Source organism: Cheilinus undulatus, linkage group 13, assembly GCF_018320785.1.
Source record: "Cheilinus undulatus linkage group 13, ASM1832078v1, whole genome shotgun sequence".
Classification (NCBI taxonomy): domain Eukaryota; kingdom Metazoa; phylum Chordata; class Actinopteri; order Labriformes; family Labridae; genus Cheilinus; species Cheilinus undulatus.
Genome location: NC_054877.1, coordinates 26,136,962 through 26,150,844, shown reverse-complemented (window position 1 = coordinate 26,150,844; position 13,883 = coordinate 26,136,962). Strand labels below are relative to the sequence as shown.

General features: G+C 36.9%; 1 protein-coding gene across 1 annotated transcript in view; it reads right to left on the bottom strand.

Annotated features, from left to right (window-relative positions):
- The window catches only part of eif2b3 (eukaryotic translation initiation factor 2B, subunit 3 gamma), a 64,890-nt gene extending 51,515 nt beyond the window's left edge, over nt 1–13,375 (bottom strand). Inside the window, exons 1-3 of the mRNA XM_041802462.1 lie at nt 13,088–13,375; nt 11,154–11,319; nt 7,115–7,272 (exon numbers count right to left, since the gene is read on the bottom strand). Coding sequence (XP_041658396.1) covers nt 7,115–7,272; nt 11,154–11,301 — 306 coding nt within the window. The 5' untranslated portion in view covers nt 11,302–11,319; nt 13,088–13,375. The remainder of the gene's footprint in view (nt 1–7,114; nt 7,273–11,153; nt 11,320–13,087) is intronic.
- Between the last annotated feature and the right edge of the window lie 508 nt (nt 13,376–13,883).

Sequence of the window (13,883 nt, the reverse complement as noted above, 5' to 3'; positions counted from 1 at the left end):
AGCCTCTTTCAGTTGTTTTTTGTTTGGGGAGGGTACTCCCTTCAGTCTCCTCTTCAGCAGGTCAAATGCATGCTCTATAGTGTTTAAGTCTGGAGATTGACTTGGCCAGTCTAAAACCTTCCTCTTCTTGCCCTTGGTGAATTTCTTTGTTGTTTTGCCAGTGTGTTTTGGGTCATTATCTTGTTGCACGATGAAGGATCTCCCAATCAGTTTGGTTGCATCTTTTTTTTAAATTGGCAGATAATTGTCGATAATATTGTGCATCCCTAGTTAGTTAAATTCAGACAGGTATTAAGATTTAACTCTTTAGCCAGCTAATTGTGTGAATCCCTACGTCTTAGGTTTGATAACTAGAGAGGCAGAACAAATCTTTTCAACAGACATCATGGGACTAAACTGGCATGTCAGATAAGAGTGTCACGCATATCAGTATCATTTGATATATTTCACATCCATTTGAGCAACAGCCCGTATATGGCGTTACAGAAGGGCAGAACCTTTAAAAAATTATCTGAGGGTGATTGGACAAACATTCTTGTTTGTTACATGTATTACAGGCCAATCAGAGAAACAAAATGTATGATATGGGAGGTGTGTGTGGTTAAAACAGCTATTGTTGTTCACTATAAGTGGAGTCAGTTGATAAATTTAACACTGTTGGAAGCAGGTCAGGAAAAGAGCAAAAAACATCTTTACTACATCTTTTCAATGTTGTTCTTTTCTCTTCTTTTGAAAAAGAGTTATCCAGTTCTGATAAAACTACTGCTATGGCTCCACATCTAATCTAATCTCTTTACTAACTGCCATCGTTAGCATGCTTGAATGATCTAAACTAAACTATGCACATAGCTACTGCCTCATTCTCCTGAAATGAGGCTGATTGGTCCAGTCATTTTCTGACTTGGAGCATCACTGAAGCTTTGCAAGATGGATCTGTCTGATCACAGACAAAGAATCTGGCTAATCCATCAGTTATCATGAGACAACTGTTAACCACTTATCATCACACCTTGGTCTGAAACAATGTTGGCCTCTCCAGACATAAAGTTTTGACAGTATGTAAATACCATCTATAGGGGGCTCTTAATCTAAACAAAAACATTCTATGATGGGCAAAGATTTACTTACTGATTTACAGCTCCACCCAGCTTTTAAAAGTGGAATTCCTGGCTTGCACTACAAGCATCCACGTAGCTAGCAACATCGATAAGGGAGTTTTTAACAGCTTTTCTTCCACACAATGTGAAATTCATAGATAAAATGAAAATGAATGAATGCTGTTGGAAATTTATTTGAGGTAGTGCAAGCACTAAACAAATATTTTAATAACACTGGAGCAGTCATGTTTTAATGTTAGCACTTAAGTGCAAAAAATATACATATTGTTCCCATAAATATCAAAACTACGGCACATCTCATGAAAGAGAAAAAAGCAGAAAGGATCAGAGATGGAAAGAAAAGCCTCAGCTTGATCTCCTGCTCTTCTCTCTCCTCACCTTTTGTCCTGAGTCTTACCGGCAGACCAACAAATGTAGACAAAAGATAAATCTGATGAATCACAAACTCCAATGTATATATAGTTCTTTAGCCTGCAAACACTCAGGTGATGAAGCCTGAATGATAATAAAAATGTCAAAAAGGCTTTACGCATAAAAGCAAAGAGTGCATGCTAAGTACCCCTTTCACTAGTTTGGCTAATTGTGAAAGAGCCCAGCAACAATCAGTCATATCCCTGCACTTTTGTCTGACTTCTCTTGTTTGAAGAGTGAACAAAATCAAATATGCTGCTTGTAATCTCTCTTTTGAGTAATCAGGAGGAATGACCCTCTCTGCTAACAGAGTCTACAGTGATTCCTGTAAGTATTTTGTTTGATAGGTTACACCAAATCCCCTCTTGGGAGTGTGTTTGTGTAAAGAGATGAGTGAGTGTTAGCGTCTATACTGTATTCATGCATCAGTTTGACAGTTTGAGTGATCTCTGTGTGAGGACTTGGCAGGCCACGCATACAGTTCCTCACTCATCACCCTGCAGTGGGTGAATGTGTGTAACTCAATGCCTCTAATCTAGCTGGCTGCTCAAAGGATTAGGGACCCGACTATTCTCAATGGGAGCATGCTGCAGCTAGTCCTGTTTGAGTTTGAGTGCAAGTGGTTTTACTATGCATCTGTTAGAAAAAAAAGTCTCTGGTAGAGGGAATAATAAGAATCTCCACAGACCCATTCAAGTGCCAGAGGAGAAAAACATTTAACTCACTTGTCACAACAAATTCAGCTTTTGGAGTCTCTGATAAATCTTTTTTCAAAAGTAAAGCTGGCAGACTTTACAGTGAAGACGTTATGAGCTGATGTGGAAGGATACTGATGTCCTCAGAATATATGTTTGATGTTTTGGGCTCTAAACAGACTTCTCTAAAAGCTTGTTTTTTATGTGACTGCCTGGGTGATCTTGGGAAGTTTGTGATTAATCTTTTATTCTTGAGATTACAATACAATTTAAAATCACACTGGAACAAGAATTGAGTCATAAAACTGTCATTTTACATGCTATAACTGCTTGTTTTCTATGAAAAATAATAAAACAAAGACACAGCATTTATTAGTTAAGTAAAATAAATATAGCTTTAAAGTAAAAGTGACAAAAACTGATACACTGGTCTCCATTTTCTCTGTTAAACTTTCAGTCAGACATTGGCTGTGTATGGAAGGTTTGCTGTTGATCTGGATTATATAAGAAGTTATGATTTACAGCCATGTGAATGACTGGTGACCAGTAAAGGACGTACTTGCCTCTTCCCAAGTGATACATCCAGCCCCCCTGTATGGGATAAGCAGTATAAATAATGGATGGACAGATGCAGGGCTGTACGTTAACTTTTTTTTTTTTTTTTTTTAAACATGTAGCACAATATATAAAATGTTTTTTATATCTCCAAAACTAACATGTAACCAAATATATGCTTAGTAAGAGAATGTACTTGAAAAACTAAACCAAAACAGCCTAAATTACAGCTCTCAGTTAATGTCAAAGCAAACAGCCAATCATTGTCAAGAATTTTAGGGTGCACCCAAGCGGCAACCTCCGGTCCTGAAAAATGAAGCCAATGCCGAAGTGCAAAAAATTGCGATACCGCGAGTGTTCACTTGAGTCTGGCTGCAGGAACACCGGAAGTCCAGTCTGGACACATGTTATACAGTCAGTTTTGACACTACAAATAAACTGGTTTACAGCCTGGTTCAAAACACCAAACATGGGTCATCAGCTAGCGTCTTATTATGCTCCCACTGTACGGGGGGTGAATTTTTTTGTACCACAATCGTTTGGATTATATTTAGGATGAAAGCTGATTAGCACATCTCATTTGATTGTCAGATAGATCAGCAGGCAGAGGCTCAGTTTCTGTCAACCGGAATGCTAGCTAGCAGGCTGACAGGAAGTCGCGCTTAGTGGGTGGGCCGTTAGGTTGATCCAAAGTTCGGTTGAGACCGCAAATTCAATATGGAAGCCTCTGCGGATTGGCTTCAAGAGCCGTTTGAGTCCGCCTATTGTAAGTAGACGACTGACGTCACACGGGGTTTGTCCAATTCGATTCATCTCCACATTCAGACAAAAAACAAGCAAACTGTTGGAAGCTGACCAACTTTATAGAAATGTTGGTGCTTGAGGATGATTAGAGCAGTATGATTGAAGAAGTATGTTTATTTATTCATACTTAAACTGTGTTTCAAGGACTGAAATGTTAGGTCTATACATTTATATATTGGTACTGATATCGGCTAAATTTAATTAGTAAATATTTCCATATTGTGTAAACCCCAATACTGTGCATTCCTAGTGAAACTAAGAGCTAGAGTTAAGTTTTATGTTCTTATGTGGGCCTTTTTTACTGGATTACTTGCAGGCCAATTCAAAAGGACCAAGGGCCACAGTTGGCCCACAGCCCATAGTTTGGACATCCCTTTTATATTTACTGATACTCAGAGTAATAGGAAAATATTCCTGACATTGTTAGACCTTCATTAAACACTTTCAGAGTTTGGTCCATATTGTACAATTACACTGGGTTCTGATGTTTGTAGCGCTAATGTAAATGAACAGAGCCTTCTTTTCTCTCTTACACAGGAAAATCATTACATCAGTACTATTGGATTTAAATGGTGGTTAAAACAAAAAATAAAATCTATCACCAAAATGTGGTTGGTATGTCTAGGAGGAGCGCTGCTTTGATTCCAAGTTTTTTATTATGGCATGTAGGCTAGACGATGTTAAAAATGAGTATTTCTCCTCATCCTCGCTAATTACACACAGATGGTCACAGAGTTGGCTGTTAGTGAGGGGACAGAGTGCTCAGTCTCTGCTGACTTCTGATCAAAGGTTAATGTATAAACTGAAGCATTTTCCCTTCACTAATATTGTAGCTGCTACTGTTTGATTAACAAGCTAATATGCGGATGGCAGAGAGATAAGGGAGTAGAAACTGAAAAGTCAAGGCACTCTGATATAAAAAAATCCTTCCAAATAATTTAAAAAGGCTGTCCAGGTGTTTTGACTCACAATGAGTCTTCATCAGTACAATGCATGGTTCTCTCTCAGAGGATTCTTAAATAGCTGAGAATAGGGCCCCTAGTTTTCTAGTTTATGATGAATCCAGTACAGTTGTTAAAAGGTAAACAAGCCTCTGAAAAATGGTTGGAAAATTCCCAATATGACTATCTAATAGAGCTGGGCAATTAAGCGAAACTGATATTTGGAGCCTCTAACTAACGTAAACCTGCTGTGTCAATTATTTCAACTTTTCCCTCTTTTCTAGGAAAAATTTCACCTTTTACAAAAATGCATTTTCATTTCAGCTGATGTGTTTTTATTTCAAACGTTTCAATACATGATTATAAATTGTTCATCTGTGCCTGTTCCTTTCAGTTGTTTGTTTTGAAATTATACAAATATTTACATAAAAAACAGAGTCAGAGGTTGGGGGTGGAATAATCGTTCCTTAATCATAATCGAGGTGAAAAGTTCAATTAATTGTGATTTTTATTTTTGCCATAATCACCCAGCCCAACTATCTAATAGCAATTCTCATCCATCCTACTGTATGTACTCAATATTTTGGTGTTTGACAATATTTTTTATTTTTAAGTACATCATTATTTTCTTGTACCGCTAAAACCATAGAGTAACTTAAGATGATGCAGTGATTACATTTAAAAGAGCAGATCTCAGAAAATGAAAGTATACTAACCCCACCCGTGCAATCATTGATAATTAAACATTAAATATGAGAAATAGTTTTGGGGAATACATCAACAGTCCTAAATTACACAAAACCTTATACAAACATGTCTTCATGATCTCAGGGGGACAGTCAGAGCCATGGCATATACAGAGGGACGACATACACCCCAACATACGCAAACACAAATGTTGCCCAGATGTGCAGGATGAGAGTAAACGGTGCAGCGGGTAAACTGGCAGCACCGGGAGTTTGAGTCTTAACCATGACATCATGTGTTTAGACAGAATGGGATGAAGAAAGGGATGGAGGGATCAGTAGGCAGGATCCAGAGGGGGTCTGGAAATTGGGGTTTGGGGTCATGGATACCATGACAGTTTGTGTTCATGTGTGTGCCTGTGTGTATTTAAGAAAGATGAAATGAGGCACTTCAGCAACCTTGACCATTCAGGGAGGGAGGGGCACCCATCTTAACCCCCCTTCTAGTCTTTGTCATTCCATATTTCCAACCACAACACAAGTTTTTCTTCACAAGGGAACAGCCTGTGCATTTCTAAGCACTGTTTTTAAGGGTATTTAATAGTGCATTAAGGCTGGTAATCAATAGTCAGTTGGTGTAGCATTCTTTAGTAACAACTAAACCACTTTATCTTGGTCTTATTAAGGCCGTAACGAGTCAACGGTTAAATAAGAACTATGGAGCGCCTTCAAACTTTTGGAGAACCAACATGTTGTTCATTAATTCACAACAGCCTGGTTTCTGTTGGAGCTTCAATTTACCACAAAAACACACATAATAGGTCAGCATGATATGCGTGAGAGTGGGTGAGCTCAACAATGGGTGTAGGTGAGTGGAAGAAAACTGATGGTGTTCTGACTGGCTTTAATTGTTCACAGTGTCGCTGAAAGTCCCAAAGTTTGAATAAAGGTGCCCTGGTGAAGTCATCAGCATAAAAAAACAACCAGCCAATCAGCTTGTCTGGGTTTTACTTCTTAAGCCATTTTATATATTGAAATTGAAACCTTTTGTTTTTGCATTTTTATTGATTATTTGAAAAATACTTCAACATTTTTAGAATTTTTTTAACTATATGGGATTAGATAAGGTACAAAAAAAAAAAAAAACAATATGATACAATATGATTTGTAACAAAACTATGATCCAATACGGTATGATTCAACATTCAAAGATTAAAATCAATATGGTATGATATGAAAAAAAACAATACCATACAAAACAACTACACGATAGAATGGGATACAATAAGATATACGATGATAAATATAATATAAATAAAAAGAATATAAATAAAAGATGTTATGATTTGTTTATATATGTACTAGACCTAGGTGTTATGTTTTTAAATTTAATCCCCTAAAATAAGCCCGTGATGACATAGTCAACTCATGTCTGAGCATAACATCACAGAAAAATGACTTTAGATGACTGTTTTATGCCTTTGTGCCGGCAATAGCCAGGGGCAACAGGCACTATGTTTTGGGTTGTCTGTCAGTCCACCTGTCCATCGAGGTTGTTCTTGGGAACACATAGCTCAAGAATCTTCCTCAAACTTTTCTCAACCACTCTGACCAAAGGATAAACTGAAAACTTTTTAGAGGTACAAGGTCAAAAACCAACCACTTCTTCTTGACCAACCTGACTCTCACTGTGCAGTAATGATACATTTTATGGAGGCAAATAATCGCCTCATAATTGTTAATTATGTCACACCACAAAACCATTTGTCTTCCCCGACGCTCAAAATCTGGCCCGAGTTTTGAAGATGAGCTGCAACGTTGCAGTCAGGCTTAAATCTGGCTAAATTCATGTAGTCTGAGCCGGCCTTAAGATCTGTAGTCTTCAGTGTTTTATATACACAAACCTTGATCTTCTGCTGGATGTGTCTCAGAGCATCTGCTGTCCCCATGTCTCCATCCTCCTGGATACACACCACGTCCAGCTTCATCTTCACATCTGACTTCATTTTAAGGTCAGTGCTCATCATCTTCTGGACCTCTTTGGTGGTTATCACAATCACCTCTGAAAAAAAATCATGAAACATTAATAAGACATATTTAGAGTCAAAAGCAGCAAGAAATGCAAGTCTGTTTCTTGTCCATGTTTCTTTAAACAGATGATACATTTCTTGTCTTGCACATGAGCTAAAAATGTTTTTTCAAGCATCATTCTTCAATCAAATCTTTAAAAAAGCTGCACTTCAGAATCCTCAAAATATGTTATATAGGCAAATAAAATCCCTTTTCCCCTCACAGAAAGACACTTCAGACATTTCTTAACGTTTTCTAGGTTTGTTTTTATAAAAAAAAAAAAAGCTGTCAAAAAAATTCCATCCAATCAACAGAACTAAATGTGTATAATTGTTTTTACCAGATTTAACGACACATTTAGTGGAGACAAAACACTGAGATTCCCCAAAAGCATCCATGAGATGTCTCTTTTACTCTGCTTTATCGTTAAACTTGATTCCCTTAAATCAGGCTGAGACCACTGCTCCAGTTTTATAAAGTTGGTAATAACATTACAAGGTCATTTTATAAATCTAGAAACATTGCAGCGTCCGTCTACTTTAATTAGCCTTGTCTACATAAAATGTTTTTATTTTCTACAGGGCATTTGTTCTCTCTAGCTGTGTCAGCCCAGTAAAACCAAATTGCAGGGCTTTGGCTAGCTGGCTGCACACAGTAAACTGCTGGCCACACAGGATGATTATGTATAGAAAGCTACTTTTATTTACGCAAGTGAGGCAGGCAGGCTTTTATAACAAAAAGGTCTGTTTACTGGCAAGAACAGCACACTGCAACAAATCCCTTTATAAGCCCAGAGTTTCTACAAAAACGCAGACTGTAAATCCAGACAGGAAATGCACACCTGACTGACAATAGCTGATGATGTGATGACAGGCTGGGCAAAATACAGCTGGAATTAAAAAAAAGAGTCAAATAGGGAACGAGTAGCATTTTATGCAGTGAAAGGAGTGGTATGATGTTGTTTGGGTGACTTGGAAATGCATTTGAATGTTTTCTGAGTTAACAAACATTACTGACACTAACTGTATTTAAAAAGTGTTACAATGTGTTCACGCTGTTAAAATGTAACAGCTTAAATAAGATGCTTCACATTAGTATATTAACTTTATACATATACTCTGGGCTATGTCTAAGTTCTAAGGATGCCTTGATGTCTTTATCCAGAGCAGATGCCGATGCCAATCATCTATAAGTAAGATGGGACTGATACAGATCATATTCTGGGATTTGATACAACTGCTTAGGCAGTTTGGCCAGTCTGAATACCTGGATTAAAGCACCGTAAAAGTCATCCCTATCAGGACAACAACATACTGTTACTTTTATGTTTAACAGAGCAGTACAACAACCTCCCAAGGAGCAATGATTTTAACTAACCAGAAGATACTTGTGCCCTGAGTATCTTAATGAAACAAGTATCCCACAGTAAGGAAAACTGAATAGCACAATGTAATGATTCATTAAACACACAGTACCTAAAATTCTCCCACCAGGGGGCTCTCAGCCAAACAATAATAAAATATAACAAGTACAGACCAGCTCTATCCATCTCTGCTGTTTACTTCTTCCTTTAATTAAGGACTCTGTTCCCTAAAAACAACACCTCATGAGGTGTATTTACCAAAGAGAAAGAAGAAGTCTTTTATTTATTCATTTCTCATAATTAGGGGTAAAAGTGCTGAAAAGTGCACTTCCATGTTCACACTAGAAGGGGTCCGAGAAAGTGCATGTGCACTGGAAACAACGCTACAGCATACTGCTAGCGACCCCTTGCAGCGTGAACATGGAAGCGCACTTTTAAGTGCATTTGCCCCTCATTATGAGACATTTATTAATGAAAAAAAACCCTCTGTTTTCTACTTAGGATATAAAGTTCTCATGAGGTGGTGTTTTTATTGAACCGAGTCCTCAAATCAAAACATGAAAGCGTATTGAGAAGGGGTGGTGGCACTGATCAGTGCTGGTCTTAATTAGCTGGAAATGATGAGTGTGGGGGACTCCATGTTACAGATGTGAGTTTGGGTGATTTAACTTGTAACCTATGGCAGTCACCATGACAAGACCCATCCTGTTGCAATCGTAAAAAATTCTCTGTCTTTGAAAATGTTTGAAAGCATTTAATTAAAAATATACAACATATGCGTGGTCACTTAAATTAATTTAGATATTTCAGTGAAGAAATTGTACACATTTTATCTTTACTTACATGTGTTCATTCATGGACATTAATTAACACAATTATAAAAAGACTGAACATAATTAAGCCTATTCAACAACATTGTAAAAAGTCAAATAAACAAGACAGAAAGTCCCTAAATATCAAACAATTATTCAATATTGACAAGCAAATAAAAAAATACGGACAAACTACTGTATTTATTAAATTTATCACCAGAAGCTAAATTTCCTTTTCTTCAAGTAACATTTGAATGCATCATGATGACATTATATCTACTTTTGCCTTTAATTGATTGAACCTAAAATGCATCAATGCAATTAATGTTTTTTTTTTATCTTGTCATGCCAGTCTCCACATTGAAATCTTTTTAGAAAACACAGCAAAGTTTGTGGGGTTTATCTGTGGCTACTTTAAGTAGAGAGTATTAACCATAGGTGATCAAATCTGTGAAAAGCAGTATTCTCATATATCTAATCTTATATTTGTAATGAAAACTGGCTAATAATAATCAGTACCTAAATAACCCAGACACTCCAGTAAACCCAATCCAGAATGTGTACACTTTTTTACAGTTTACCATCAAGAGCCAGGAAAAGGTTCATGTTTCAGAGTTGCACAGTAAAAAAATGCAAGAAAAAAAAAGTGAAAAATTGCAACAAAAATTTCTGTAACATCAGTGTACAGCCGGGCAATTGATTGAGTTTTGCTGACAATTTTGGCTTCTGATGGTTATGGAAACAAAATAATAGAGAAAAAAAGCACAGTGAACATTCATTTAAGAATTTTCTATCTATGCGTTTTTGTATGTTTATATTTATAACATTCATTTTTATGTTCTGCTAGTTTTTCAAGTGTTAAGAATGTGAGTGTTAGAAATCTCTAGGTTAAATATGCATGCGATGCATGTGTAGTAAAATCATCAAATAATCTTGTTCAATAATCATGATCTCAATATAAATAAAAGAAAATGTGATTACGATCTTGCTGCCAATTGGGCAGCCTTAATTCGTGCTCTCAAAAAAGTTTTTAACAAGTTTTTAAAAAACTGCAATCTTTCTGCACATTAGTAATATTTACAGTTATAAGGAAAAAATATATTAAACCACTTGTGTTTGAGCAAACGATAACCCCTTCCCTCTTTATGTGCTTTCCACATAAATGTTAAAATAATGAAGTTAACACACTTTTGACTCCAGGTTTTCCACATGGGCCACATAAAGTTGCAGGCAAAAAAAGTGCTAGCTGTGATTTTTGCTTCTTTACATTTTATGTGGAAACCAACCACGGTCGGCCAGTGCTCCCCTCTAACACTTTCCACCCCAAACACCGACACACCGTGTGGAGGAGGACTCACAGCTCACATGAGGCCAATATCATCAAATTCAGTTAAGATGACGCTCATACAAGGAAATGCAACAGGATTAGAAGGAGCTCACTTTTTCTTGCCAAGTCATGTGTAAAGTATTTTTATGGAAATTAAGACATTTCATCACAATAACAAATAGCGAGAATATAATCTATTGTTGAAAACACTGACCTCAGTAATAGTAAAACACTTAAGATATCTATCAAAATATTCAGTCAGTGGTGTGTGATAAAAGTTATTGAGACAGGTGTAGCAGTAATGACAGCATTACATGTAGCTGTAAAATAACAGGGAGAGACTTAGGTGAAAAAAAAAGCTGAAATCTCACCATCAAAGCCCACCCTCTCCAGCAGGTTAAGTGGGTACCACATGAGGGGCTTGTTGCCGACTGGCAGCATTGGTTTAGGGGTGTTGTATGTCAGATCAGTCATACGAGAACCCCCTCCAGCTGCCATTAACACAGCCTGGAGCTCCATGATGTCCACCAGGGAAAGCTAAGAAAAACAGATGGATAATACAGATTTTCTTTCACAGAAATGAACAAAAACAGCATAGTTTTAAATAAAACATATAAATATGTATACAGTATTTAGTGTAGATCATTGAAGAGTAGACTTTATTCTGCTCTGAGGGTGTAAAATTTGATTTGCGCATAACAACTAAAACTGTGATAAAACACGTTTCTTACATATTTGGTAAGAAAAAGATAAACAGTTTTCTTAGGGTTTTTCTATAAAACTATTAAAACGGTTGTTATTTTTTAACATCAATGTGTCACTTTTTTTATTCATGTAGATCCTGACGGAAAAGTTTTTCTTAGATAAAAGTAGCATGGGGGGGGGGGGGGGTATAATTACATAATCTTTTGTCTTACAACGAGTACAATTTTTATTTGTATGTATTTTTATTTTGCTACTATTTTTTCCCATTCTCAAGTATTTCAGTTTCTAGCCTCTTAATATTTTAATGGTCTCTCAATATTTGTATAAGTCTCTTAATACTTTTGTTAGCCTCCTAACATTTTATTTTCTTCTGAGTTTTCTGTTTTGCACCAAACACCAAGTAAAATTCCTCGTATGTGACAACGATGCACATGGCAGACTATTTAGCATTCAATAAAAAATAAGCTCCAATTACACTCTTAAAGTGTAGCATATATTCTATCCAAGTGCATATAATTTAGGACTCAGACTGGTGCCTCCTTTAAAAAAAGGCTGTCAAGATGTCACATTTTAAAACAATACTTTTAAGAATGAATACAGGACTTTGAACCAGATAACAACACATGACTGGACAAAGACAGAGGACAAGCATACCATTAAAGAAACCCTGAACAGGTGTGTTTAAATATAATTGGGGTGTTTTCACTAAGGCCACTGGCAACGCCACTCCTTACCAAGCCATGCTGATTTACTTCCCCATCACTAGTTTGGGCATGCTAGGCTCTGGAGCAGGGACCAAGCACGCCCACCCTGCCTCCAAGTAAGCTGCGTTGACATCACAGAGGTTCGTCATCATTTGGGGACACCTCTCAGACATGTTTAAGTAGAAACCACTGCATCAAACCTCAACAGCATGGACAGGCATGATGCAAGCAGACAGCTAAACCCGACAGTGCTTCTTCATCTTCTTCTGGCGGAAGAAAACAATGTACGAAAGTGCAGCTATTTAATGTTATTGGCTCAAAATGTCGCATCATTAGCGCTAGACGTGCCCAAAAATGTAGCCAACTGTGATATTTTGACAAATTGACACATTTAAATGAGAAAACCAGTCTTGTTTTCCACCGGAAAGGCATTAAATAAGCGTGTGTTGCTGGTTTTGCTGGAAAAACTGTAAAAAAAAAAAAAAAGATTTATGTCTTCTTAAACCCCCCAAACATCATGCCTTTCGAGCTATAGTTTTTTTCTAGGCACAGCTGTGACCCACTTTTGGAGCCCGCCCCACCACTTGAGAACCACTGTCTCTATTAGTTTGTAATTTACGGAATTAAACAAATGAGAATCGCAGACTCAAATCAGACAATAAACACTGCCAGTTTTGACAACCTTGTGAATAAATCATAATTAAACGTCATCCATTTCTATATCATGCCTAAATTAGACAAGTGAATATTAGCCACAATGGCTGAAACTTACAAGGTAGCGGTAACTGTAACTGACATATGGTCAAAGCACGCTGTCGTTTGAATCTACAGTATAAAACACAAAGGTAGAATTATCATGCTGACAGACTCAAGTTGACTTTTGAGTTTACATGTACCTGTCAGTTATCCCTGTTGATCCGTTTCCACTTCTAATGACAGCAAGGACCCACACATGTACGTGAAGCTCTCTGTTGTTAGCACCTGGCTAACTGTTAGCACAGAGCAGTGACCGTTACCGCTACTTCATCAACTGCTCGCGCGCAACCGGACACTTCCCTATGAAAAGTGAAATCAACGGAGGTAAGAGATGGTATCAGAGGTTAAATAACTTGTTAAGTTCGTTTAAGTTGCTTATGTTCATGAAGCTAACAACTAGCACCGATGATGACACTTGTGTGCCTGCAATGAAATACGTCCGTGTAGAAATGTACTTCCTCCATCAATTGGTTCCTACAGAGAAACAGAAGGAGAAGAAGGTAGAAAAGTTGGTGTTTACATTAACACAAAAATGTAAAAACATGAATCCTAAACGAAATTGGATAACAGCTAAACTATGTGTTTTTGTAAATACATATTCTCTTAAATGCATCTTTAAACACCCCCACATTAAAAACTAATATTAATGCTAAAATACAAAGAAAACAATTAATTAGTTTCCATTAATTATATTCATCAGCATGCGACAAAAACACTTATGCTTAAAAAAGAGAAGGACAACCAAAGATGCCATAATGAAGCCAGCTTCTGTGAGATGTTGTCATTAATGGAGATATTGTTATAACTTACATTTTTTCATCACATTTAGGTCCTTAAAAAATATTAATCTGCTATCAGGAACCAAGTAATGACCATGAAACAAACATAAAGCCCTTAGTATGCTTTATTTTTAAACATTTTTAATTATAATTTGAG